General features: G+C 48.7%; 1 protein-coding gene and 1 long non-coding RNA gene across 4 annotated transcripts; both read right to left on the bottom strand.

Annotated features, from left to right (window-relative positions):
- Positions 1–5,014: 5,014 nt before the first annotated feature.
- Positions 5,015–22,020, bottom strand: LOC144729380 (protein FAM3A-like). 3 transcript variants are annotated; one of them, XM_078609611.1, is made up of 10 exons: positions 21,869–22,020; positions 16,931–17,018; positions 15,522–15,632; positions 14,837–14,866; positions 13,976–14,096; positions 13,045–13,103; positions 10,538–10,588; positions 8,950–9,034; positions 6,707–6,833; positions 5,015–5,214 (listed from the first exon to the last, which is right to left on the bottom strand). In XM_078609611.1, exons 2-10 carry the CDS (start codon positions 16,941–16,943, stop codon positions 5,110–5,112), a joined length of 702 nt encoding a protein of 233 aa, XP_078465737.1. In that variant the 5' UTR covers positions 16,944–17,018; positions 21,869–22,020; the 3' UTR covers positions 5,015–5,109. The 3 variants fall into 3 exon arrangements, with proteins under 3 accessions (XP_078465737.1, XP_078465738.1, XP_078465739.1); XM_078609612.1 differs by lacking the exon at positions 21,869–22,020 and adding an exon at positions 21,750–21,841; XM_078609613.1 differs by lacking the exon at positions 15,522–15,632 and having other exon boundaries at positions 21,869–21,970.
- Positions 22,021–24,120: 2,100 nt separating this feature from the next.
- On the bottom strand, positions 24,121–25,235 carry LOC144729250 (uncharacterized). The gene is made up of 2 exons (XR_013587671.1): positions 25,071–25,235; positions 24,121–24,585 (listed from the first exon to the last, which is right to left on the bottom strand). It is a non-coding gene; the product is annotated as an uncharacterized LOC144729250 (long non-coding RNA).
- Between the last annotated feature and the right edge of the window lie 2,507 nt (positions 25,236–27,742).

The raw sequence follows: 27,742 nt of genomic DNA, 5'->3' as shown, positions 1-27,742 counted from the left end.
CACCATCACCAGAGCCCACACACCATGGGGCAAGTACTCGACGCACACGAACTACAATACATCATTGCATAGAATTTTTAAGCAAAATCATTGCTTGAAACTTGCATGCTGAACTTCGTTCGCACCGTACGTAGCCCACCGTGCTAATCCACGTAGCCCACTTCCCCCCCCCCCAATAGATACAAGTGACGATATTAATCCTCCTGGAAGCGAGGAGTCATGAGCACTTCATAGGCCACGCCGGTGACCAGCGGGTAAGACCCGCCGTGCCTCGGTTTGAGACAGGTCTTGGCTCCACGATCGACACATTTGGAGACCACTTCGTAAACAATTAAATTCTCGGCAGAAAACCCGCCTTCCTTCAAACAGCGAGGCTCCACGCGCAACCAACGTGAGGGAAGAGAGGAAGAGAGAGAAAGAGAGAGAAAGAGTGTCACTCACGCATCGGTCCACACAGCCGCTGCACACACAAGACACGAGACAGTCGGCAGCGTCATCTTAGGGCACGGCGAACATCGACAGCATTCATCTTCAAACAGAGCAATTTTCAGAAATTGACCTTTTCCCCCACGTAAACTTTTCTTACACTCTCCGCCGTATCGACATCGTGCAACTCGATCAGCCAGTCTATATTTGACGTGCCAATATGGCCCTCGGCTGTGCAGGCATCGGATCACATTTACAGCAGGACGGGGACGATGCAGGGTGTGGGGGAGCGGGGGAGAGAGCATCAGGGATGAGAAAAGGAGACCCGTCACGACCTGATGGGGCGTCCGTTCGGAACGCTCGCGGAGCATTGCACCAGCTTGCGTGTGCTCGAGAACGGGCCCTTGGAAGGAGGTCATTTAAAAAAAAAACTTTAAAGCAGTCTGCCTCAGCAGCTTCCCACCCCTCCCCCCCCTTTCTTCCTCCTGATGACGATCGCTTGTGTTGTGATCGAAACGTCGTAGTTTTTTTGTTTGTTTTATTTTGATGAATTTGAACCTATCTACGTGACTTATACCGAAAGACGCAATGCATATGAATTCCTGCAGTCACGAAAGCTTTAAGTCAAGAGGTCATAGCTGTCAACCTTTGATCAGTGCCCTGCCCTATTACAGACCAATTCAGATCTTATTAGTCACCTCGTGCCCTTATAAATCTCAACGTTCATTCTTCAAAGTCCCATCACAAGAGAGATACACAAACCATTTTTTGTACTCAATTTCCCTGTACAAGAATACGGGTTCACCGTATGGGTTGACAGCACAGTCTTTGAGACCCCTTCAAATGTCTGCAGGATTTTTTTTTTAAAAAGCCACCTTTCTTATTCAGCCACCAGGGTGCACTCTCTAATTCTCTCTCCCACACGCACCACGACAGAGAAATGCCTATCCACGTGGCAGGGCAGATTCAAGGTTTCTCCAGCGCACTCCATCTGCGAGCGGGCTGGCTCGCTACCCCTTGCAGTGACCGGTTTAATCGCGGGCGGCTGAAACAGGATTTGGAGCCACCGTCTGAGTTGTGCCCACTCGGGAACGATAATCACTCGGTCTTGATTTGAAGCTTTCGTGACTGCAGGAATCCATACTTTCTGGTTCTTTCGGTAAAGTCACGTAGACATCATCATTCGGCCAGCCACCCTCCGCTTCATCTGCCAGCCCAGCCAGGCAGAGTGCGGTTTAAACTCGAGCGAGCGTACATTTAGCAATCAGAGCACGTGGTTCTCAACGTTTTAAAAAATATATAATATTAGACACTTTTATCATTATTTCATATTCTTGGGTCTGTCGGTAACGTCACGCAGATAGGTTCAAAGAAAGTAATCAAAGGTAACAGAAAACTACGACGTTGCGATCGCAACGCAAGCAGTCGTCTTCAGGAAAATGAATTCCTGCAGTCACGAAAGCTTTAAGTCAAGATCTACACTTTTATTTAACTTGCCCTGTCGTCTGTTTATATTCTTTCAAATCGTTGACGCGCAATATCTTGGGATCTACGAAGCCGAACGAGCTGACATGTTGTGCACACAGACTCGTGGTCGCCTCTCGCGTGACAAGTCAAGAATTCATTTAAAGAACCGATCCGGGTCCCGCCCATCCTATGCTTCATCGTTTTATTTTTTTTTTACTTAAAATGTGATTGCACTGTCTCAAATATATTAGAATTATCCATACAATAACACTAGTTTGATTATACACTGGTCAACACACTTTTTCTGGCATAAGGTATTCCAACGGTTTTAAGGTAATTTTGGGGTGCTGATTCCAGTTTTTGTCTATCACATACGGTTTTTGAGATATCAAATATTGAATTTTCAATAAAAACTGCAAAAGAAAAATATTAAATAAATGTGGATATCTACATAAAATGATATTATAAACACACTATCCTAAAAATACAGCACCATATTTTAACACTAAAGCAGTCACTGATTCGCAACAACTTGCAATCATAAGTGACAGAGTTAATTTCGGGTAATATAAATGAAAATGGGGTATGCCGATAGCATAAAATGAGATGTGATAGAGCAAATCTGAGATCAGATTTGGAATCAGCACCCTGAAATTAGTCTAAAACAGCTGCAAAAGTCCAGGCCAGAAAAGTTTTTTTTTTGTTGATCAGTGTTATTGTCTGGACTGAGATCTTAGAATGAATATATACATATACAAATTATTTTTAAAATATTGAAATAAAATAAATTGTGGTAAAAAAACACGTTTTTTCAATGCACACACTTTATTTGTACTCAAAAGTAGAATTTTTTTTTTACCCCAGATTTAATAAAATGTGATGTGTTGAATAAAAGTGGGTGGCTTGCAAAAATAAAATTAAACACATCGAAAGGAAACCACCCACTTTCATTCAGCACATCAAATTTGATAAATTATGGGGGGTCAAAATGATTTATTTCATACTTTTGAGTGAAAATAAAAGTGTTTGCATTAAAAACATGTTTTGTTAACATATTGTTGGGCTACTTACCACCTTCTTAAATTTTAACTAACTAACTAACTAAATCGTAAGACAACATTGTTTACAATCATTGAGTTTATACAGATCTTTTATATTGTTCTAGGCCACCACGTGGATTTAGATTGTATTGCTATTAATTTATATTGGCAGATTCAAACGCGATTATTCACCAATGATTCCCATGTATGATATAATTTCACACGTTTATAAATCACCACACGTACACGCCTGGGACATTGCCAAGTTACCCCCCAGGGGACCCGTTTAACCACCGACTGAGAAGCACTGAATCGGTGAATGTGAGTCATTCATTTGACCCTACTTCACCACGCTGGTCAATGCGGGTTGGTGACTAAGGTGAGGCTGAGGGATGGGAGGGTGGGGGGAAGAGGGTAAGGGGGGGGGGGAGATTTTGGGGTTTGAAGATGACAAAACCTGATAGATTGTCTCCTGACTTTCTGTTTACTGTTCACATTTATTTGGGTACTCGTAAAAATGTACCCATGCATGCAGGCACGCCCCCCCCCGCTGCCCCCCATGCATGCGTGCATCCAAAGATAAAGATCCCCGTAGAGATAATGGACGGTTGGGACAAGTGCTGTTAACGAGCACCTATGCATACTCATAAAAGGCAAAGATCCCCCATATATCCTTTAAAAGACTTTTGGGGGCAAGTGCTGTTAGCGAGCGGCACCTTAGAAGGCCGTCACGGTACACAAATGGGGAATGTGGCCAACAACACGCCCGGCCGCCTTTCTCTCCCTAGTGGCGATGTTTACACATCGAACCAGGTACTCATTTTGAGGCTGAGTCGACCTAGCGGAGGTCCAGGACCGGTTCAGATAATCGTCACCGGTGTTGGCCGTGAGCGGGAATCGAACCCGGGTCGCCAGGTTTGTAGCGCAGCGCTGTCAACTGCTACACTACCGCTCCCCACGCGCGCGTGTGTTTTGTGCGTGTGCATGCGTGTGTGTGTGCGCGTGTGTGTGTGTGCACGTGTGTGCGTGCGTGTGTGTGTGTGCGTGCGTGCGTGCGCGCGTGCGTGTGTGTGCGCGTGCGTGTTGTGTGTGTGTGCGTGTGTGTGTGTGTGCGCGTGCGTGTGTGTTGTGTGTGTCGTGGACCCCCCTGGTGGAGCGTCTTCGCCGGTTGGGGACATTTGGGCTGGCCTGCCTACGATCCATCCTGGGTTTGGCCAGGCTGGATTGTGTGGGGAGCTCACAGGTCCTTGAGGGATCTGGGCGGAGTCCCATCGGTGAGCTCCTCCGGCAGGCGGGGCTGCGTTGGCTGGGTCGTGTGGCCCGCATGCCCAGCCACCGCATGCCTAGGCGGCTTTTGTTCGGCCGGATCGAGGGGGCTGGGCGGGCGCGGCACGGGCTACGGAGGAGATGGAGTGATGTGGTGCAGGAGGACGTGGAGCTGAGTGGACTTGCCGGTGACTGGTGCCAGCGGTGTCGGGATCGGCCTCGGTGGAGGAGGCTCGTGGGGGACGCTACTGGGCGGTTGGAGGCAGTCGCCCTCCAACAACAACGGAGGGCGGAGGAGCGACGCTCACAACAACGAGCGGAGCGCCGGGTGGCTAAAGCACAGCAAGTTGGCACAGTAGGGGGCACAGGTGGTGCATCAGCCAGTCGTCTCGGTCATCTCGGTCAGTCGACCCGTGGCACCTGGGTCTGCCCCGTGACCTCCTGCCAGCGGGCGTTCGACACTTCACGTGGCCTCAGGGTGCACATGGCCTGGCACAAGCGTCGTGGTGACGTCACCGCCACTTAGTGGCGAATGGCGGTTGTTGTGTGCGTGTGGGTGTGCGCGTGTGGGCGTGCGTGTGTGCGAGCGTATGTGTTTGTGTGCGTGTGCGTGTATGTGTACGTATGTATGTGTGTGTATGTGTGTGTGTGTGCGTGTGTATGTGTGCGCGTGTGTGTGCGTGCGTGTGTGTGTACGTGTGTGTGTGTGTGCGTGTCTGCGTGCGCGTCTGCGTGCGTGTGCATGTGTACGTGTGTGTGTTCGTGTGTGTGTGTGCGTGTGTGTACGTGCGTGTGTGTGTGTGTACGTGTGTGTGTTCGTGTGTGTGTGTTCGTGTGTGTGTGTGCGTGTGTGTGTGTGTACGTGTGTGTGTTCGTGTGTGTGTGTTCGTGTGTGTGCGTGCGTGTGCGTTCAGAGCGTCACGCCACCGCTTTTCCTCAGCGGAATGCAGCCGTCGATCTCCACGCGCTCCGGCCACCCCTGGTACTTGTTGGTTTCCTCGTTGTTCTTCGTGTGCTACAAAAGGCACGAGGGAAGGGAAATGATAAAGAACAAACTCGCGAGTTTACTTTCAAACACGAGGAAACACGAGGCGTGCGTGCGCCTGGCACAACAAAAATCATCGATATTCTTGGTTCTTTCGGTAAAGTCACGTAGAAGGGGAATAATACAATAATAGAAACATAAAACAATAAAAAGTCTCACGACGTTTCAACTGCAAACAAAGCAATCATCATCAGGTGTGAAATCCACAGCAATAAAATTTGAAAAAAGTGAAAGAAAAAAAATCATAGATTTGAACTGAACTCATTTTATTTAGATAATTGGTTTTTTACCCTTCTATCTGGCAACAAAACTGACACCTTTTTTACAACGAGTCATGTTTGCATAGACCACAATACCTGCAGTCGTAATGCAAACAAAAAACATAACTCTGATAATGTATGCACTGTCCTTGAAGTTGATTGGTCCACACCCGAGACAGCTTTCCTTAGAGCGTAGTCTCACATGGGTTGGACCAGATGACGATAAAAGGCGCACAACTCAAAGACAATGCACCATCAGAGTATGAGAGCTCGGGGTAAGCATTTACACCATTTTACCAGGTAAAGCCCACTGAGCTATACAGCCACTTTTCAGAAGCGACCTGGCGATCGCAAATGATTAGCGCGACGAAGCAGCTTATCTCGCGACAAAAAAAGACTTCTAAATGCAAAGCCGGATGTGAACCCAGGATCTCATCGGCGGTGCTTAGGCTCGGCGCTCTGCCCACTGAGCCACTTGGTCTCCTCTTCAGTGTGGCAATTATTTAATCGGTCATCCTTGCAGCAGCAGCAGCAGCAGCAATGGCCGCAGCTTTTGACTGGCCATCGAACACCGCACCGCGCGCTTTCAGATGCTCTTCTGCGGCTGTCTGGAAACGCTCCTCCTTCCGCTAGCAGGAAGCCACTGGAGGCTGTGAACTTTGAAATCGTCTAGATCAGGGGCGGGGACCCTTTTATCTGCCAAGGGCCATTTGGATATTTAGAACGTCATTCGCGGGCCATACAAAATGATCAACTAAAAAAATTATCCTGTTATATTTGGTCAAATATATAATTAACTCGCCCCTAATGCGATGTCTGGAACTGCTTCTCTTTGGTGAGGCGTGGGGTGATGTTAGCTGGTGTTGATGATGTTGCTGCTACTCGCAACTGCTTTTCCAGGTTTGCTCCTAGATTTGTTGAATTCCGAGTCCCGCCTGCGGTTGCCTTGGCAAGGCCTCACCAAATGATTTCGCGGGTAACCTCATACGGCCCGCAGGCCGGCCGTTCCCCACCCCTGGTCTGGCTTGACAAACTCATTTCTTTAGAACCGATTTTTTGTGGTTAGTTTGTTGTCCTTCCTGCCCCCCGATGAGCGCGGTTGGCAACGTGCGGTGCGAAAGAAGTTCAAAGTGCACGTGCAGCTAACGTTAAAACAGCCCCGTCGATAAAAATAGAAAAAAGAACCCCCACCCCGAGCTTACCGCTTCGAACAGAGAGCTGTTCGCGTTGCCTTTCGTGCCCACGAAGACCCACGTGTCCCGGTAGGCGACATTCTTTATAAAGCGGCTTCCCATCGCGGCAAACATGTTGCGAGCTTCTGCGTTCAGTCTGCAGGGGACACAGAGACCCGCCCAGCACGATGGAAGACGTTGGGTTTATAAAACAGGGCTGGCCCACAAAGGCCAGGGAAACATCGGGGTTATTTCACGTGTTTGAACACACACGGGGTCTCTGCGAGTCTTTGGGTCTCCGCGTGTCTATGGGTGTTTGTGTGTGTGAGTCTACCGATGTCTATATAAGTCTACAGGCTTTTTATGGGTTGGGTCTCCATGAGTCTATGTGTATATGTGTGTTTATGGCTCTCTGTGTGATTCTGTGGGTTTCTATACGAATCTATGGGTCTTCATATGAGTGAGTAGTGTGTATGGGCCTCTATACGAGTCTATTAGTGAGAAGTGTATATGGGTCTCTATGTAAGTCTATGGGTCTCAATACGAGTTTATGAGTATTTCTGTGAGTGAGTAGCGTATATGGGTCTCTATGCGAGTCTAAGGGGGGAACATGCGAGTCTACGGGCGCTATATGAGTATTTGAAGTCTCTGTGAGTCTGTCTCTATATTAGTTTTAGTTTTTAGTTTAGTTTCATTTATTTGGTATAGCCCTGTGAGCCATTTGGCTCTTGAATCGGGTGCAACCGCAACAGACAAAAAACTAAAACATGAACAAGAAAACATCTTAAAGTGACTATGTGACTAAGTGCTAACAGAAAATCCAAGAAATATTGCAGAAAAAGCACCATACACCAACGCTGTGCGCAAAAATCCCAGTGGGATGAGCCTGCGGGTCTCTCTATGAGTCTACGTGCCTCTATGTGAGTACATGGGTCTGTGTCTGAATCTGGACGTACTAAATGGATGGCCCCGTACGCACGTACACGCACACACACGCGCACAACGTACGCTGAACTTTCTTTCGCAACGCGCTCCGTGCCAGCCGTGCTAACCAGGAGGTGCTAATCGGAGGCGCGTCTTAAGCGCGGCTCGCTAGAAACCTATCGAGGATGAACCAGTTCAACGCGAGTGCTACCTATCGCATGCCCAACAAAACCGGCACAACCCCAGAGTACGAACAAAGCATTCCTGAGTTATTTTAAGACGAGCTAAAGTCCAGTTTCCGCAAAGGCCCACGACTGCTCTCCACCGACAGAGTCAGGGCCGGTGCTGGAGTTGCAAACCCTTCCGGATTTGGCCGGGACGGTTGGCAACCCCAAACGGTGGGCCCGTGAGTGCAGGCAATTGCGCAATACAATTCTGCTGCCCCCCCCACCCCCCGGGCACCCCCGCGCCCCCCCCCCCCCCCTTCCACCACCTCCTCCTCCCGTGAAACGGCGGGGACCCCGCGCTTTGCCTTCGTTCAGCAGATTGGGGGAGCAGCTTCGGTCCCCGTTGCCAACTGCACCCACCGATGCTCGCGTTTAGCTGTCATGAACCTTGAATAATTGACGCCTAATGCCGAGGGCACCGTGGCTGCCGTTCCCCACCTTGCCACCGCCGCCCCCCCTCCCCCCACCCTAGGATCCCCGCGCCGTCTGCGTCACGGGGGGACGTTAAAGATCCCGTGACGTCATCTGCAAGCGTTAGGTCAATCGCGTGCAGGTGTCACAATCCAAATTTGCCACATTTGAATAAAAGTTACACCGCAGATTCACTGCGATTGGGATTACCGGGACTCCTCTACTTACGAACGAGGTCTGTTCGTAATTCGATTTGTTCGTAGGTCCAACTTTACTCCTGTCCATTCCAAACACGTTGTTACGGCATGTACACTAAACACGGGGAATGGCTTTACAAGTTGTATCATCTCCTGCAGATGTAGATGCCACTGCTTCTTCACGTTCTGCAGATGTAGATGCCACCACCGCCATCTATTGTGCAGCGGTTGAACTTACGACTCTCGGTCCGAACAGGAAACTGGACATAGGGACAGGTTTGTTCGTATCTCTGAAAGTTCCCAAGTCAAACGTTCTTAAGTAGAGGAGTCCCTGTATACACACAGCAGCAATCGCTGCGTCCTCGTGGCAGACTAAAGCCCCAAGGTCATCGCTCTTACAAAGTAGACTATAATCCTGGTCTCTTGAGTTCTCGCCTGGCCAAACAAAATAAACTTTAAACTCTGCGGCATTGAGCCCTGGGTGTGTACACAACTTGTTGGCCAAGGGACTTACTTGGAGGCTGGTTCATCAAACGAAGCAATCAGCAGCAAGGAGCCGTCCGTTACGATCTTCAGGAGGTTGATGAGTTCTGTGATATCTGAAATATAGAGCGACATCCGCCGAAACGTCAATGTTAAGCCGGTGGGTTGGGGGTTTGTAGGCTTCTCACCTGTTACGCGAATTCGTGTCACCTTCAACACCACCAATGGCCATCGTCTAGGTGAAAATGGCCGTCTTTCTACTGGGCATCTGTGAAAAAGAGCTTTATAGCTCATCGGATTCCTCGAGTATAAGTAAATGTTCTGATTCTCAAACGCATATTCTGATTCTCAATCGAGATGATGGTCAGGACAGCTGAAATGCCGAAAACAGGACCTTGGGTAGGTCAAAAAACGTTCCCACAAAGCCCTCTCGTCGGCATTTAGCTTATGAACAAATTGGCGCGTGGAAGAAAGAATCCCAGTGAATGTTGGACCAACGTTAGCGCAACGTTGGGATGGAATGTTTGCTTTCTGTGTTATACAAAGTTCCACTGAAGCGGGTATGACTAAACAGCTTCCTAGATCCATTCAAGTGGCTTCTCTGATCCACACGGAGGCGAGCGGGAAGTGTTCACCCCCCACAAATAGTTTTCAGGTCCGTGGTGATTCACAGTGACGTGTCTGCGCGTTGGACAGCTTTTTTTCCGGTGGTTGGTGTCCATCATTGGTGGTCTGGGCTGAGACCACCACGAACCCGCCACGCTTGAGAACGCGGTGCAATCACGGGAAGGATTGCAACCATGGGATCTGAGCGCAGGCCATCGCGTATCCGCAAGCAGAGGCCATCGCCTGTGCCGGCGTCGTGGTCCACATTTGTCCCAGATTTCAGAACAATCTCTCAAATGAATCAATTGGCATTATACATTGGCAAGTATCACCCCCCCACCCCCCCCTGTTTATTGGAGGCCAAAGATCCTGGGCAATTGTTGGCCGCGCCGGTTCTGACCGCCTTCGCGGCGCTTGTCCGCGGTTATCCCCGAGCCTCCCCGTTCCCGAAACTGCGCTCGTAAACAACATTTCGTACGGAGCCGTGACGGTCGTTCGTGCGATTCGCGCGAACCGTGGCCGGAGGTTGAATCGCACGTCATGTTACATCGCAGCGGTGGCAGCCCGGCACTCTGAACCTTCGGGTCGTATTGATCCCTCATCGCCACTGCAAAACACCCTCAGCATCAATTCAAAGTGGCACCCAAATGTGTGGGACGAACTGTGGCAAAGCCATTGCAATCTCAGCCGACGAGATAGGCGCGTTCTCAATAAGACAAAACCAGGTTCTTCGATGATGTTTTTTTTGTTTGTTACACCAACGAGCTATTAAGTTGTAGCAGTTTTGACATTCTGCTACAACATGGACCGTGTGGTCCACAGTTTGGGTGTGCTTGAGCACAGCCGTCCCGTGGCCTGTCTCTTAATTTTCCACTCATGAAGGAGACACGCGCATTCTGACCTTCTGATGCGGTTGGTCACCCCGGCTACGACATGGGCATGTAACTGCGATGTAGGCATGTAGCCGTGCACACAAATGCATGTATTGAGGCACGTGGGCACGCCAAACTTACCACCTTCGAACGTATCAAACACTTCCGTGTGTATCACAGCGCCCGTTGCTCCTGTGCAACGAGAGGAATTTTTTTAAAGTTAAAAATGAGACGTGCAATTGGTTTGAACGCGATAGCAACGTGGTAGCCGCGGCACGCCAAAGTGGAAGGGGCAGCAGAGTGGAGGATGCAATGCACGGGTAGAAGAGAGAGGAACGGGAGAGGGAAATGAGGCCGGGGTGGAAGTCGCCTCCCCCAAGACGGACAAAGCGGAGGGGGGCTCGTGATGAGCAGCAGCGAGAGAGGAGGAGGAGGAGATAGCTGCGTGCAGAACGAGAGAGAGAGCGAGCGAGAGAGTGAACGAGAGAGTGAGCGAGAGGTGGGGCTTTACATAAAGCAGAGTTTAAAAATGTTAATTTAATAAAAAAGAAAATTTACTAAATGATGAACGAAACAAAGTGCCGAATACACCGAGCATCTTCTTGTTTCCACTGATCGTAAAAAAAAAAGGAGCAGGGAGAGAGGAGGAGGAGGGAGAGAGGAGGAGGAGGGGCACTGGTGCTGTAAGGGGAGGACGGGGAGATGGAATGATGTCGGGAGCTAGAGGGTGGTGGTGGTGATGAGAGGCGAGGGAAGAAGAGAGGGAGGGAGAAGGTAGGAAGGAGCGAGCGAGAAGTGAGGTGCATGGGGAAGCAGTGTCTGTTTTCAGAATAAGAAAATGTATTTATACTGGAGGAATCCGATGAGCTATGAAGCTCTTTTTCACGGATGTCCTGTAGTGGCGAGTAATAACGTCACAACAATAAACAATATAAAAACACGATATGAGTGCAAAGTAGAGGGAAGGTAAACAAATCACTTAAAAAATAGAAACAATTAAAACTAAACTATTTTTTTTCTTACCAGGTAAAGCCCACTGAGCTATTAGCTTATTTTTCATGAGCGACCTTGCCACAAATGATAGCTCAACGAAGTGGCTTATCACGTGGGAGCTTATAGCAGCCAAATATGCGCCAGGGTCAGGATCGAAACGCATGTCCAGGGTGTAGTCACGTAGAAGTCACGTGACTTACGGGAGTGTTGAGCTTGATAGATATCTTCTTGGTTCTTTCGGTAAAGTCACGTAGAAGGGAAATAATATTATTATTTTATTATTTCCCTTCTACGTGACTTTAATATTATTATTTTATTATTTCCCTTCTACGTGACTTTACCGAAAGAACCAAGAAGATGAATCCCTGCTGCAGTCACGAAAGCTTTAAATCGAAACTTGATAGATATGTTTTAGTCCTCTTAAATTCTCAAACGCAATTAGTTCAACGCATGAATTCATCGTTACTTTCATCATCAAACAATTTATTTATAAACATTTTATTTATGAGCAGAGGAGAGCCAACGTATATTTTTTCAACATAGATCTGGGCTAAAAACAATAAAGTACAACGATTGTAACCTGTATTACAATTAACAAAGGGTAATGGTGCAGCCCTGCAATTCCTTGCTCATCCCACTGCTGGTGGAAGAGCCTCCGCTAGAGGGAGCTCTAGAGAGCCCCTCTACAGCGAATTATGGCCTACTCTTCCACACTGGCTGTACGTGTGAGTGCCCACACTTTACCCCACCACGTGTGATTTGCCGACTCACTAATTGTGGCGAACCCACGTGCACTGCTGTGTGGTCAGAGGCGGTGGCAGTCGGGGGATTAAGAAACTTGCACCATTGTCTCAACTGTCAGCGCCAGGAGATGGAATCAAACCGGCGACCTCTGAAATTCTCTAAAGAATTATTAAACTATGGTTTATTTTAACAGGGTAAGGCCCACTGAGCTATATAGTTATTTTTCAGATGTGACCTGGCCACAGATGGTAGTGCGACGAAAGTGGCTTATTACGCAAAAATTTAGAGCAGATAACTATAACAAGCGGATGTTGATTCTGCAATGTGGAGGGAAAAATCGGAGAACCCAGAGAAAGTTCCACGCGAACACGGGGATAACATGCTATATAGGCGGCACGGTCGGGCTTGAACCCGCGACCTCCTGCATACCAGGCGAGGTGGTTAACATCTCCTAGCCACCGTGGTGCCTTTAAGTACAGCGAGTTGATGGTGTCATCATATTCACGTTTTTTTTTTACGAATTTGGCTAAATGTCTGCGCTGAGAGTTTATATATCCATTTGGCTGCCGTGTGACAAGTATAAATCCCACGTGTAAAGATAAGCAAAAAAAAACCTCTCTTTTAATAACATTGTGACTGTAAAAATATATATAATTGGTGACGTTTTGGGCAATGGCCCTTCTTCATGACGCGCGGAGATAAACGCAAGGTGATTTTAAGAGATTTTCATAAGTATTTCTGTGAAAATTTATTGGGCTATTGGGAGATTTCCGAATGGATGCTTTGTCTCGTAACAATGACGCTGATAGGGCACCAGGAATAAAATGCAGGGGGTGGGGGTGAATTCGTTTTTGTCACACATTAAAAATATAACAAATTAAGCATGAAAATAAACAAATACGGCCACTTACCATTCACAACAGCAACGTTTAGTCCAAGCCCCACATTGTATAAGTTGCCATCCATAACTCTGCATACAGGGCAAAACAATATTCGGTCATCTTCTTGGTTCTTTCGGTAAAGCCACATGAATCCCTGCAGTCACGAAAGCTTTAAATCGAAATTTTATATTCGGTCAGTCGATATAAGCACAGCACCCCAGTGGTTGTCATGTTGAACACACAGTCGAGCTCAATTTAACACGTAGGCTTTCGCGACCAATATTATTCATAATAGAGGTTTTTGGGTCAGATCGCGTTATTTATAAATGTGTCGTAACCCTCCACCACCCGACACGGCCAAACAGTAAAAAATGTGCCACGTTTTTCAAAGGACAAAATAATTCACTTATTTAGCCCACCGGTGTGCTGAAGAGGGAATCAACAGCATTTTGGAATTTGAGTACAACGTTTCGCTGATAATTACAATCAGCCTCATCGGGCAAGAATGGTGAAGCTCTCCTGTTGCTTCCGGTCTAAAATAGAGCAGCATCAGGGTGACGTCATCATTTAAGTCAATTCAATCTGGTGCAGTGATTCGAGGCAAAGAGGGGGAGGGTATTGTAATTATATATAGATTGGTAATCATTCAATTGTTATTCATTGGTATTTGTTTCCCTTATAAGGAATTGTAATTGTATTTATTTAACAATACGCTCTCCGGCATGTTGTCCGACGTTCCGCTCCTCGTTCTGGGAGCTTCTTTAGGAACCGAATCGCGGTCGGCGCACACGGAGCGAAAACGTCGGGGACTCCGTCACAGAAAACGACGCACTCGCACGCGGACGCGCTCACCACGGCCACCACCACATCCACTCCCCGCCCCCCCCGCAGACCAACCATCGTGGAGAGAGCCGCTGCGGCTGCACGGGAGACCGAGTCCCTAGGCGGCGGCACGACTCACATTCGATCCTCGATGCAAATGTGTGGCCCGATGAAGGTGTTCTCTCCGCTCGCCATCCTGAACGCCAGGTGGCCTGGCGGGCACGCCTCTGCTCTCCCGCACTTGCCCTTCGTCGTCGCCGCTGCACACAACGGCAACCGGGAGCACGGATATGGCGGTCGCGTTAAGTTAATTTGCCACGATGCGATGAATTTCCTACGATGTGATGATGTCAGAGTCTCGTAACGTTTGTTTTTACTGTACGTCACAATTGCATTGTACGGTGTTTGTGCTGCGCTGTACTTCCAGCACAAATTAAGGTTACTTGAGAATCAGTTTTAATTACAAGCAGCTAAAACCCAGATCCGAACCTAGGGTCTTAGCGGTGCAGACTCAATGCTCTGACCCTTGTGCCACCCACCCAGCCAACCACCCACCCAGCCACCCACCCACCCAGCCACCCACCCACCCAGCCACCCACCCACCCAGCCACCCAGCCACCCACCCAGCCAGCCACCCACCCACCCAGCCACCCAGCCACCCAGCCACCCACCCAGCCACTCACCCAGCCACCCAACCAGCCACCCACCCACCCACTCAGCCACCCACCCACCCACCAAGCCACCCACCCAGCCACCCACCCACCCGGCCACAAATCCACCCAGATTCCCATCCACCCAACCATCCATTTACATACACATCCACCCAGATACCCATCCACATAGCCACCCAGCCACACACCCACACATCCACACAGCCACCCAGCCACACATCCACACAGCCACCCAGCCACACATCCACACATCCAGCCACCCACCCATCCACCCAGCCACCTTCCCATGTGATGTGTTCATGAGGAGCCTATTAGTCACACGTACGAACCTGCCACTGTGAAGGTAGCTTTCACTTTTTCTGCAGGCCACACACAAAAGAGCAATAAGAAATGTCGATAAACTTTCTAAAGGCTACATCATAAAAAAAAATGTCCATGATACATGATGCATTCAAGTTTGTGTGTAAAAGTAGAATGGTTGGTTGTGTACATTGCAAAAGAGGTTCAACATCCACACGTACATATACAATTTATGAAAATGAATGCCACATGATTTACTCACGTTACATCTGAGTTAATGGTGTGAACAAAACCGTAAAAGTCAGAAAAAACAACCTCGAAGCAAAACAAAAGTGCCGGTAATATAAAATATATAAATATTGTTGAATGAAATCACAATCAATATCGCCCCCCCTCCCATTTCACCTTAAATCGTTGGGGGGGGGGGCGGGGGGGGCGAGGATTGGGGGCGAAGGGGGGGGCCAGTGGCGGGGGGGGGGGGTCATTTAATCGTTACACGAATTGGTTCTGGTTCGGCACGGGGACCGGCCAATGGAAAACCACCCCCATGAGTGTCAGTACGTACGTATGTACTGCACGTATGTTGAACTTCTTTCGCACCGTACGTGGTCAACCCGCGCCACTCGGAGGTGTCCCGTGCTGCATGGCTCGGTTGTGCCCGTGGAAAAACGGACGTGCGTGTCTCTTGTCGCGAAGGGACTCCTGGAGTCTTACCTTTGGAGAAGACGTCCCAAAGCCTCCGTTCCAGTTTGAGCTCTATCATGCTGTTCACCCAGTAAACGCCGACGATAAATAAGACTCCGATCACCGACACTTTGAAGATTACTGCCACCAAGAGAGGGCATAACAAAATTACTGAGAGCAATATTTTTTTTTATGGGATGCCGCTGTTTACGTACATATGTACGTTGAACGTGTTTCGCACTGTACGTAGCCAATCGTGACTGCAGGAATTATTCTTTGGTTCTTTCGGTAAAGTCACGTATAAAGATAAAATAATAAATTAAATAATAGCATACTATGTACGTAGCCAACCGTGCTCATCGAAGGTGCGGGGTAAGGACGAAAAGAAAACGAATATGGTGCACAGTGCACTGGACTTGCAATCCAGAGGTCACTGGTCTGATATGCAGGAATTATTCTTTGGTTCTTTCGGTAAAGTCACGTATAAAGATAAAATAATAAATTAAATAATAGCATACTATGTACGTAGCCAACCGTGCTCATCGAAGGTGCGGGGTAAGGACGAAAAGAAAACGAATATGGTGCACAGTGCACTGGACTTGCAATCCAGAGGTCACTGGTCTGATATGATTTCCCGGCGTGGCAGTTGAAACCGTGGTGCAAGTTTATTTAAAGCCCCTATGCTCCCCCCCCCCAACCCCGCATCCGCACTATCGTGCATCCATTACGATGTTGTGTGGATGCGCCGATGTCGGATCGGCGTGTTGGTGATTACAAGCCCGTGACGTCTCGCGGCCTCCCATCGTTGTTATTGAGCTGATCTGGCCCGTGCCTTCCAATCACTCCAGCCCAGGTGCCCGCATCATCACAACCCACTTGGGCATTCAAGTCACCCGACAACAAAATGACTCGCGACCGAGGGGCCACTTGAGCCAGCCCCCTGAAGAAAGCCCACGCAGAACATGGGGAGAGAACATACAACATGCAAACTCCACACAGAGACGGGAGAGAGAGAGAGAGAGAGGGAATCGAACCCAGACACTTGTAGCTGTGATGCACAATCGTTATGCCACCACCACCATCACCACCACCGCCACCACCACCACCACCGCCACCACCGCCACCACCACCACCACTGCCACCACCGCCACCGCCGCCACCACCACCACCACCACCGCCACCACCGCCACTGCCACCACCACCACCACCGCCACCGCTACCACCGCCACCGCCACCACCGCCACCACCACCACCGCCACCACCGCCACCACCACCGCCACCACCGCCATCACCGCCACCGCCACCACCGCCACCACCGCCACCACCACCACCGCCACCACCGCCACTGCCACCACCACCGCCACCGCCACCACCGCCACCGCCACCACCGCCACCACCGCCACCGCGCCAAACTCGTTGCACGTGGGCATGTCAGTTACCGTCGCCTCTCATCGTCGCTGCTCGGGCGTGCCGCGTGGACGCTTTGTGACGAGCGCGATGTCGGACTTCGCCGCACTTGAGGACAAACTGCAAGACGTAAACGGCAAGAGTTACCATTCGGCGTGAAATAAAGTGCCTTGCGTTGCTCTGAAATATCCTGCCATGTCCCCCCCACCGCCCCCCCCCCCCCCACCAGCATTCTGGCACTAGCTACTGCGGGGAGAACATGTGCCTGTGTTTCACTAGACTAAGATCCCCTAACGGACGTTTGGGGCAAGTGCTGTTAGCGAGCACCTGTGAAGGTCAGCGGGGCACAATATAGGGGGGTGTGGGTGGCCAGCGCAATACCTGGCCGTCTTTGTCTCCTCAGCGTGTACACACCGCAACAGGTACTCATTTGAGGCTGAGTCGACCTAGGTGAGACCCAGGACCGGTTCAAATAATCGTAGTCTGCTCATGTTCATGACCTCGCCTTCGATTAGCACGGTGTGAAAGAAGTTCAACATACATACGTACACACTCAAAGATACACAAAGGTCGCCCGTATATGATTAAATAGACTGTTGGGGCAAGTGTTATCAGCAATCAAAACATTGGCATCATGCCAATGCATCTATGTTGAATTTCATTTGCACCGTACGTAGCCAACCGTGCTAATCGGGAGCGTGGGGGAAGGACAAGAAAACTAAACACACAAAACTAAGCAGTTCAGAAGAAATTCGTTTTCAATCGAGATGGACGCGTCTCCGTGGGTAGTACAGCAACGGCGTCCACGTGCGGTGTACACACAATGTCTTTTGTCAATCCACTGCTGAATGACGATGGCTCCGCGTCGCGCCGTGCCTGTGGATTGTATGAGCAGACATCAGAACAGGACGGGAAGGGCTTGTGGTGAGGTGAGGTGTGGTGGGTCAAGTGAGGCGAGGTGTAGTTGGTGAGGCGAGGTGTGGTGAGGTTGGTGAGGCAAGGTTGGTGAGGTGTGGTTGGTGAGGTGAGATGAGACCTCTCCGGAGGTCTGCGTCACGTGCCCTACATACGAGTGGAGGGAGACCTTTTGCCCTCGAATGAGTCCAACGTGTCAAGCTGAACGAAACGCATTCACGATCGTCAAGGGGACGCACTCCGCCATCACATCCTGCTCCGTGAAGCCATATCGGTTGCACAGTCAACATCCAAAATGTCACTCAAAAAAAGTCCACAGTGGGTCACCTGCCTTTCGTCTCCATCCTGCGCGCATCTGTCACCCGTCACAAACTTCCTCCTGATTATCCAACGTGGCCCAAAAGTCGCGACACATATGGGCTATTTCGTTTATTTTAACACTCGCATTAAAACATTAAAATCGCGTAATTTTTAAGTTAATATTTAATTTAATAGTCATCATTACTATTTATTTGCTGCTAACCACCCCGTCGTGTGCCGTGCCGGCCTTCATAGGTGCTCGCTACCAGCACTTGCCCCCAAAAGTGTGTTCAGGTTATACGGGGGATCTTTGCCTTTGTTACGTCGAAGAATTGTGAGAGAGATGGTGGCGATGTTTACACACCGCACCAGCCACTAGTTTGAGGCCGAGTCGACCTAGGGGAGCCCCAGCACCGGTTAAGATAATCGAACTCGGGTCGCCGGGTTCGAAGCGCGCTAGCCACTGCACCACCGCTCCCCATTGTGCTGTAGCAGTCCACCCAGGCACCTACTGCACACGAACCGATTGCATCGCTCCATCTCCCTGCGTCGACTGTCCTCTCGGATGCATTTCCATTGCTTGGCTGCCACTCCCTGACCACCCTTCACCGTCTCCACACGACGTGTCCTGTCCCAAGCCCCTCTCACTTTTCTCAATCGTTCGGATGACGCAATTAACCCACACGTGTTCCCCAAACCCGCGAGTTCCTCTCTCTCTGCCTCGCAGTCATTTGTATCGTGAATTAAAAAACAAACCCGCTGTGGTCTGCGGTCCTTCAACGGAGGGACAGCAATACGACACGAACTCTCTCTCTCTCTCTCTCTGTCTCTCTACTGAAGCCTTCTCGTAGTGGTCAACAGACCTCGGACATTGGCATCGAGCTCGTGAACAACACGCTGCTGCCATGGAACGCAAGAGTTCGGGTGGTGTAACGCCACGCAGACGTTTGCTGCCTGCTTCTGAGCACACTTTCATGTCTTTATTTCCAATTAAGCCCAATTGTGTTTCTTCTAAGGCACGTCAAAGCAAGTAGTAGGCGTTCACTGAAAACCTCCTTAACGCACGCTGTGGTATTATTAATATCCGTCGACCTTTAAAAATCAAGTCGCGTGCTTTTATTAATAACACCAATGCGCTCTCTCGCGCGCCGATGGAGTGGATCAATGGGGAATAATCATAATGTGAACTGCTGGCCATCAATAAAAAAAAACACTCAACATATTCGTCAATATAACACACTGTGGGCATTAAATATGCAATATATATAAAAGGCAACGTTTCAGGCAACCGCCCTTCTTCATAGCACACGACTATTTAGCGGTAGATACCGATGCAGTCTGCCAGCTGGCTCAAGAACCCAGACGTCGATTCCGAAATTAGTGTTGCCGTGAACAAAGCGCGAGTTGCCCACTCCTGCAACACGCCAAAGGCAAGAAGGATGATAATTGTTGCACACCAATTCGATGGTATCGTGCTGCAGCTGCTGAATTGCCAGACTCGAAACATTTTAAATATGAAACTTGTCGATTGCACACGGGAAAACACATACCTGTCCCGTGAGACCGATGAGATGGACTGATAAGATCCAAAAGATCATTAGACCTCCTTTGCCAGTACCAAAATACAAGACTAGGGTTTTTTCATCCTTTTTTCTGGCAACAAAACTGAAACCTTTTTACAAGGAATCATGTCTGCATTGACACCAATACTTGTGGTCAGAATGCAAACAAAAAACACACTGAAAATATATGCATTGTCCTTGAAACTGTATTGGTCCACACCAGAGACAGCTTTCTTTTGAGCCTCGTCTCAAACGTTTTGTTGCCATAAAAAAAGAGGAAAAACCCTAATCTTATATTTTGGTACTGGCAAAGGAGGTCCCATTATGTAGCTGCTCACCCCGAGCTCTCATTACTCTGAAAGCTGTCTCTGGTGTGGACCAATCAGTTTAAAAGACAATGCACATATTACCGGTTGTGTTTTTGTTTGCATTCTGACCACAAATATTGTGGTTAATGCAGACATGATTCCTTGTAAAAAGGTTTCCGTTTTTTTGCCAGAAAAAAGGGGAAAACCCCTATTATTAGATCCAAAACAGTCAATTGGCATTCGTTCAGCTTATACGCGACTATAAGGCGCTCCGGAAAGTAAAACGCACCTCAAACGTTGTGCCATGTGCGAATAAAGTTGTACAAAATCTGGGTCGCACACAAAAACATACCGGATTATAAGACGCAGCTCAATAAAGTTGTACAAATCTGGATCACACACCAATGAACATACCGGATTATAAGACGTAGCTCAATAGAGTTGGAGACATCTGGTCACACACACACACCTACCGGCTTATAAGACGCAGCTCAATGAAGTACAAACTGGTCACACACGCATCTACCGGATTATAAGACGCACCTAAATAATAACAGTAACACATTAGTTAAAAAATAGTGTTTATCAAATAAGAAATTTAGAAGCGCGTTGAGCAATTACGCAGCAGTACTACGGCCACGTGAGAGGCAGTTTTAGAATTGTTTTAATTAAGAATTTACCAGGTAAGGCCCACTGACCTATATAGCTCTTCATTTTCAGAAGCGACCTGGCCACAAATGATAGCTCAACGAAGTGGCTTATCACGTGGAAATTTATAGCAGGGGTCCGGCAACCAACACAACATGAAGAGCGACGTTTTTTTTAATTTGGTAAAAAGCCCCTAAATATTTCAAGAGCCGCATTGCACTGTGGTGAAGACGAGCCACGAAGCGGTCCTTAAAGGGTCGCATGCGGCTGGGGAGTAGCAGGTTTGCCGACCCTCTGCTCTAAACGCGTTTTTGTAAACCAGAGGACCCGGAGAAAATGCCACGCGACCACGGGGAGAGAGAGAGAGAGAGACACGCAAACTACAAATATACAACAGGCGTCAGGGTCGGGATCGAACGCACGACTTCCTGTATACCAGGCGAGGTGGTTAACATTTCGCCACCGTAGCACCCAAGGTCATACGGCTAAGAGAGAGAGAGAGTCGCGTAGGAGCAAGTAACACACACGGGGGTTGCGGCGAGGAAGTGGAGAACCAAAAGCAGCAGCAGTAAAAAAAAAACATAAAAGCCCTATGCGAGTTTTGAGACGTGCCTTGAAGACATCAATAACAGCCGCTCGGTCAGGGAGAAGACGCGTGGGGGTACGGGGGAGTTGCATTGCCACGGGAGCCTCGAGGCGAGAACGAACGCGCGGGCAACCCCGTGCGAGTCGGAAGACGCGTCGCGTCTTCAGGGACGCAGAGAAACGAATGCCTTGATCCGAGACGAGCAAGTAGGTTGCGAGATTATGAGCGAGGGTGCGATAGGGCACGCGTACAGGCCGGCGCGAGCGCTCTTAATGAGTTGTACAAAGTCTGGTGACACACACAAGACAAAGACAAAGATCCCCCGTATAGCCTTAACAGACTGTAGGGGCAAGTGTTGTTAGAGGCTGAGTCGACCTAGGGGAGGCCCGGGACCGGTTCAGATAATCGTCACTGTTGTTGGCCGTGAGCGGGAATCGAACCCGGGTCGCCAGGTTCATAGCGCAGCGCGCTAACCGCTACACTACCGCTCCCCACAGGTGACACACACACACATCCACACGTACGTACCTACCGGAATATAAGACGCGCCTCCCCAAAGTTTGCTCGAAATTTACAGGGACCCCCCCCACCCCCCCAACACTTGCGTCTTACAATCCGCGGACGACGTTGCCACAAATGCGCGTTGCATACCTCACGAGGCTTCCTTTCCACCCCCACGACGTTTCACGCCCGCTCGCCGTGTCGCATTCGCATCCTGTAACGTCTCCTCGCTCACTCGGGCGACTCAAACCGGTTTGGACAGCCGAGTAACACCCAACGAGGCTTCAGGGCACCGCCTATTTGGGGGCTGGTTTTCTCCATACCCGGGAGGTTATTGGAACCGATAAATATTCATGGGTCTTCTTTCGGATCGTCCGCGGTTATCCTCGTTAGTTATCGTGGCCGTGGTAACGTCCTCTACTTACCCCATGAGGGGTGGTGTTAGGCAAACGCACCTCCCCCCCCCCCCCAAGTAAACACAACGGTACTCTTTTGGTCTTTCGGTAAAGTCACGTCAAATGATCCAGCAGTTCCACTGGATTATTTTTCCGCCTGAGGATGACCTGCTCGTGTTGCGATCGAAACGTCGTGATTTTTTTTTTCTTGGGTCTTTCGGTAAAGCCACGTAGAATGGAAATAATAAAATAATAAAAATACAAATAATAATTAAATTAATATGTTATATTACTTAATTATTTTTATTGTATTTTTATTATTTTATTATTTCCCTTCTACGTGACTTTACCGAAAGAACCAAGAAGATGAATCCCTGCAGTCACGAAAGCTTTAAATCGAAATATTTTTTTTATTTTGTTTTTCTATGGATTCCTGCAGTCACGAAAGCTTCAAATCAAAACACAGCAGGGTTAGGACCCTGCCAGATGCTCAAGGGGGCCCTAGATTATCATCGCTGTTCTGTGTGCATTTTGTCCATCCACTGGTGGATTAAACGTCTCTCCCGCCACCCGTCCACGCTGTAACACTCATGGGGAGGGGAGGGGGGTTTAACCATCAGAGGTGTGGACTCGAGTCATGCGACTTGGACTCGAGTCAGACTCGAGTCATGATTTTGATGACTTCAGACTCGACTTGGACTTGCCTCATCTTTGATTCGACTTGACTAGGGACTCGAGAGCAAAGACTTGAGACTTACTTGTGACTTGCACAACAATGACTTTGTCCCACCTCTGTTAACCATACTTCACCACACTGCAGAGTGTGGGGCCGAGGAGGGAAGGGTTAGCCCAGGACCGGTTCCGATATCGATTGTTAGGAATTAAATTCAGATCGCCCGGTTGATCGCTCGGGGAGGGGTGAACCAACTTTTGCCACCACTCACTCCATGCAACAAATATATATCCAGGTTCCTCTCGCGTTATGCGGTAGCAGATGCGTTCTAAAAAAAACAACAACAGAGGGCACAAAGCGAAACTGCACGAGACAGCTACCTGCCGAAGTAGCGCATACAGTACACACACACACACGACGTTGCCGCAAGTGCGACCGTATAGCCGCACGAGTGTATTCAAGCGAATCTTGAGTAGAAATAGGTCAGCCACACATGAGCGAAATCGCACACACCGAACCAATGAGAGGGAGACCTGTACAATGAAATCAGTTCTCACAAAATCTGCACGTATGTGCAGCTTGTGAGAAATGCGTGTTAATTACCCCCTCCCCCTCTGGGCTTTGCTGAGAAAATTAAAAAAAACTCAACAAGACTGCCGAAAAAAATGTTTTGTTATGTATTTATGGTTCATATTCTTGGTTCTTTCGGTAAAGTCACGTAGAAGGGAAATAATAAAATACAAATATAAACCAAGAAAAATTCTCACGACGTTTCGACTGCAACACAAGCAATCATAATCAGGTGTGAAATCCACATGCTGTGAAATAACCAAAAATATGAATCCCTGCAGTCACGAAAGCTTTAAATCAAAATATTTATGATTGTTAAATGTGCACCACTGCCAACGCAGCATCACCAAATCGTTTTCCAAACGGAGTAAAGTCACGTCCAATGAATGAGTGCAACTTCACAAGATGGTACTCGTTTTATTGACCCTAGAAAGATGATGATGATGGGGCTGATTGTACCGTGGCCATGTATTTAACCCATGCGCTCATCATCATCATCGCTTAATTATCTACACGGCGCCTGTCATGCAGTACATATATGAACGGTGAACTTCTTTCACACCGTGCGTAGCCCACCGTGCTAATCGGAGGTACATCGAGACACACTCAGGCGGGAGACCGTCAGTGGCAGCTGTCCCTATGAGGCACAAAGTCAGAATAAATAGGTGCATTTATACCTGGAGGAATCCGATGAGCTATGAAGCTCTATGCCACAGATGTCCAGGAAGCGAAACGAGGCGACACAATTTCCATGAAACAAGAAGGTACGATAGTGACATTATTTATTCACATTCAGCCCTCGCATCAATTGATGGATCAGCTTCCTTCACGCGTCGAATGGCGCACAACAAAACAAAGTTCAGTTTGGTGATTTGTCCCCCCCTCCCCCACCCCCCCAAGTGCACTATGACGACATGCATGGGTGGAAAAAAAAACGATTTTTCCAGCGGCAGGCATCGGGTTTTTTCTTTAATACAATTAAACCCGATTTCGGGGAATTAAAAGCTGGTTTAATGAATACGAAACTCTGATCCAAGGCTTAGGCTGCTTCCTCGTCGGTGCTGCTATCGTACTCGGGGGGCCGTCGGGCACGGGCTAGTCGTAGAATGCGGCGGGCAGGTTGGTCTTGATGAACACGAGCTTCTCCTCCACAATCGTGGGCACCGCCAGTGAGTTCCTTCGCTTGGAATGGATGAAGCCCATCGTTGAGAAGTTGGCGAAGTGCGGTTCTGCAATTAGAACCAATTAAACCGGATTTCTCCCAATCTCAGATGATCGGGTTTCATATAAAAAGACAATTAAACCCGATTGTAAAAAAACCCGACTGTGCCACCCTTGACGACATGAGATGGACTATTGCAAACACCGTCAGACAAAACATTGCAAAGCCTCAACAATGCGACGAGATCCACGGACAGGACATTACCGCTGACGAACGCAGAGGCCAGATTGACGCGCGAGGTCCAACCCACCAGTGCCCCCCTTTTGAGACGGGCCATTCAGGGGCGGTGACCCGCAAAAGCAGTTCTGCACCGCTGCACTAGACAGCCACTAAGTATACCTTTCGCTATGGCTGTGGCTGCTAGTCACGTACCACCACCTACTGCAGTCTGCCAGCGACCCGAAGCAATGTGACGCACCCGGCATATCACGACAAGTTTTACTCCCTCGCTATGGCTACTCGTAGTGACGCGTCACCAATGCCAGTTGTTACCTGCAACCCGAAACATCATTACGCACCCGGCAAACCACATCCAACGTGCATCTCGCCACGGCTGTCTCGTCACGCGCCTCCGAGTGAAGTCGACCAGCGACCCGGACATTATTCTGCGAGAACTTATCACCCCGGAGGTTCCCGATGATTGAGACCAGAACAAAGGTCACAGCCGCTGCAAACTTTACACAGCGCGCGCACACGCAGTGACGAGCCGTGCGATCTGTTGATTTAAGCCAATCGGAGCCGGTCCACGCAATAATAGCAAAAAAATGAATTTCGTGCAAACTACAAAACGTACGGATTGGTATTCGTGCAGTGCCGTCTCGGGGTGGTCGGTGAAAATTTGCCATTGGTTTTGGAACACGGGTCGGCCACATCGAAGATGTGGAAGCGCAATAGGCATCAATGAGTATACTTAATTTGGAGCTTTCGTGACTGCAGGAATTACTCTTTGGTTCTTTCGGTAAAGTCACGTATAAAGATAAAATAATAAATTAAATACTAGCATACGACGTTTCGATTGCAACACAAGCAATCGTCATCAGGTATAAATGAAATAGAAACACAAATCTAGTATACTTAGAAATGTAATGTAATACAACAGAGAGTCGGATAACATAACAGTCGACACCCTACCTGGTTGATTACGTTCTTCCTGAGAATGCTAAATTTGAGAGAGAGATAAAACACAGAACCAGAGACATATAGACAGACATAAGTAGAGACAGATATCACAGAGATACATAGGCACACAGAGAAACCACGCCTCTGTGTCGAGGCATTCAATAGAGAGAGGGGTGCGGGGGCGGAGAGAGAGGGAGGGGTTAGAGAAATTAGCATGTCAATGAGTGGCACGCTGCAGAAGCTTGGAAAAATGAGACCAACGTGGGCCCAACGCGAACCTCCGGACCTAGGAGCTTTACCGATCCAGTTTGCGGGACAAGGCGCGAGTCCAATGAATTGACCTCGTTTGCAACACTCGCGTGGCGAGTTACGCATCCTACATTTGTTTTACAAATATAATCACGTATTATATACATTTGCGACGAACTCGTACCCACAGGTCAAAGTGGGGGGGTCCCTTGCCTGTAACATCTGGCAGTTCCACCAGCATTGATTAAAGGAAGTCTGACTGCCGATGAGGAGGAGACGTTGTTCGCATATCTATTTTGTCATTTGCAATATGCAGTAACCATGGGACGATTTGAAGTCCCTATAGTTGCATCCGATGAACCAAGCGACCTGGTGATGTGCAAGGTGAAGGGAGAACAAGGCAAGCTCAGCAGGGAGAGAAAATAGCCTGGAAAACCGGTTGGTTGGGTGGCCACCACACAGGGCCAATGCCACCAAAGGAATTGCTAAAATTGTACGCCCGATGTACCGACCCATACTGACCACCATGGTGAAGTATGGTCAAACGAATTCTCAACAAACTCGCACAGCGCGGGGAGGCTCTCATCCGGCAGTGGATGGCAAGGGACACCGCCGCTGTGCACGTACAATGTAGTCGATGGTGAATACAGTATTTGAATCGCGACGCTTTTGGTTATGACACCAACACCATTGGTCGACCCATTGGCGTTATGGCCGATGACGTCAAATTCGCAGAGTTTAAAAGGTTTGCAGCCGGAACTGGACTGTGGACGCTGTACAAGCGGCAGAAATGAGATGCAGTTTCAAGCAACATTGTAAATAGACGTTGTGTGTTTACTACAAGTCAGAGTGCCCCCACCACCTTCCTCGCCAGTTCGCTCTGTAAGATAAGGAGCCGTTCCTTTAGCGACATTCAACAGACGATTGCTTGTGTTGCGATGGAAACGTCGTGATTTAGATTTTTGCTATTTTTTTTTCTATCCACGTGGCTTTACCGAAAGACCCAAAAAACATGAATTCCTGCAGTCACGAAAGCTTTAAGTCAAGAATATTCAACAGCCTGTTGAGAAGGACGTAGTAACGGCAGCGGACACGCCGAGGCCCCAACACCTCAACGAGTCACCCCCGCCCCAAGCAAAGCGCTATTGACATCGCGCGATTTGATCATCGCTTGCAACGGCTTTGTCCACCACCTGATCGAGTGGTTGCGCCACGTCGTAGCACGTAGGCCTCGGCAAGGTAAGGTAAAAACAACGAGCCTACCTTTACTCTACCTTTACCTTACCACAATACAATCACTCTACCCTACCTTTAGCAGGTAAGGTAAAGAGCAACGAGCCTACCTTTACCCTACCTTTTACCCTTACCCCATACAAATTACCCGATTACAGGGTAATTACTGGGGTACTACTACACATGAACAAGGTTTATAACGGTAAATGCTAGGTAGGGCGCTTTATACATATAGAATACTCTAGATTCCAATTTTACACGCTTTCTTTGAACTCACTCTGTCTGTTGTTGTTGTTGTTGTATCCTCAAATCTTGTAACTCAATTTTAACCCACTTCCCAATGTGGTATCGACTGCAAACTTGGTATACTTATGTCATACTGATGACAACACTATATTATATCATACAAAATGTTTTTAAACATTATTTTTTATGTTATGTTTTGGCTTGGGTCTAATTGTCCACGGTCAACTGACGTTGGCTGTAATTGGCCACGGCCCCTGACGTTGTGGCAAGCTTCGGGGCCACTTCCTGGAGTTCTGCCATTACTAGTACATTTCATA

This window comes from Lampetra planeri, chromosome 32, assembly GCF_965212315.1.
Source record: "Lampetra planeri chromosome 32, kcLamPlan1.2.h2, whole genome shotgun sequence".
Lineage (NCBI taxonomy): Eukaryota > Metazoa > Chordata > Hyperoartia > Petromyzontiformes > Petromyzontidae > Lampetra > Lampetra planeri.
Note: the sequence above shows the minus strand (reverse complement) of the source record. Positions and strands in the feature narration are given on the sequence as shown.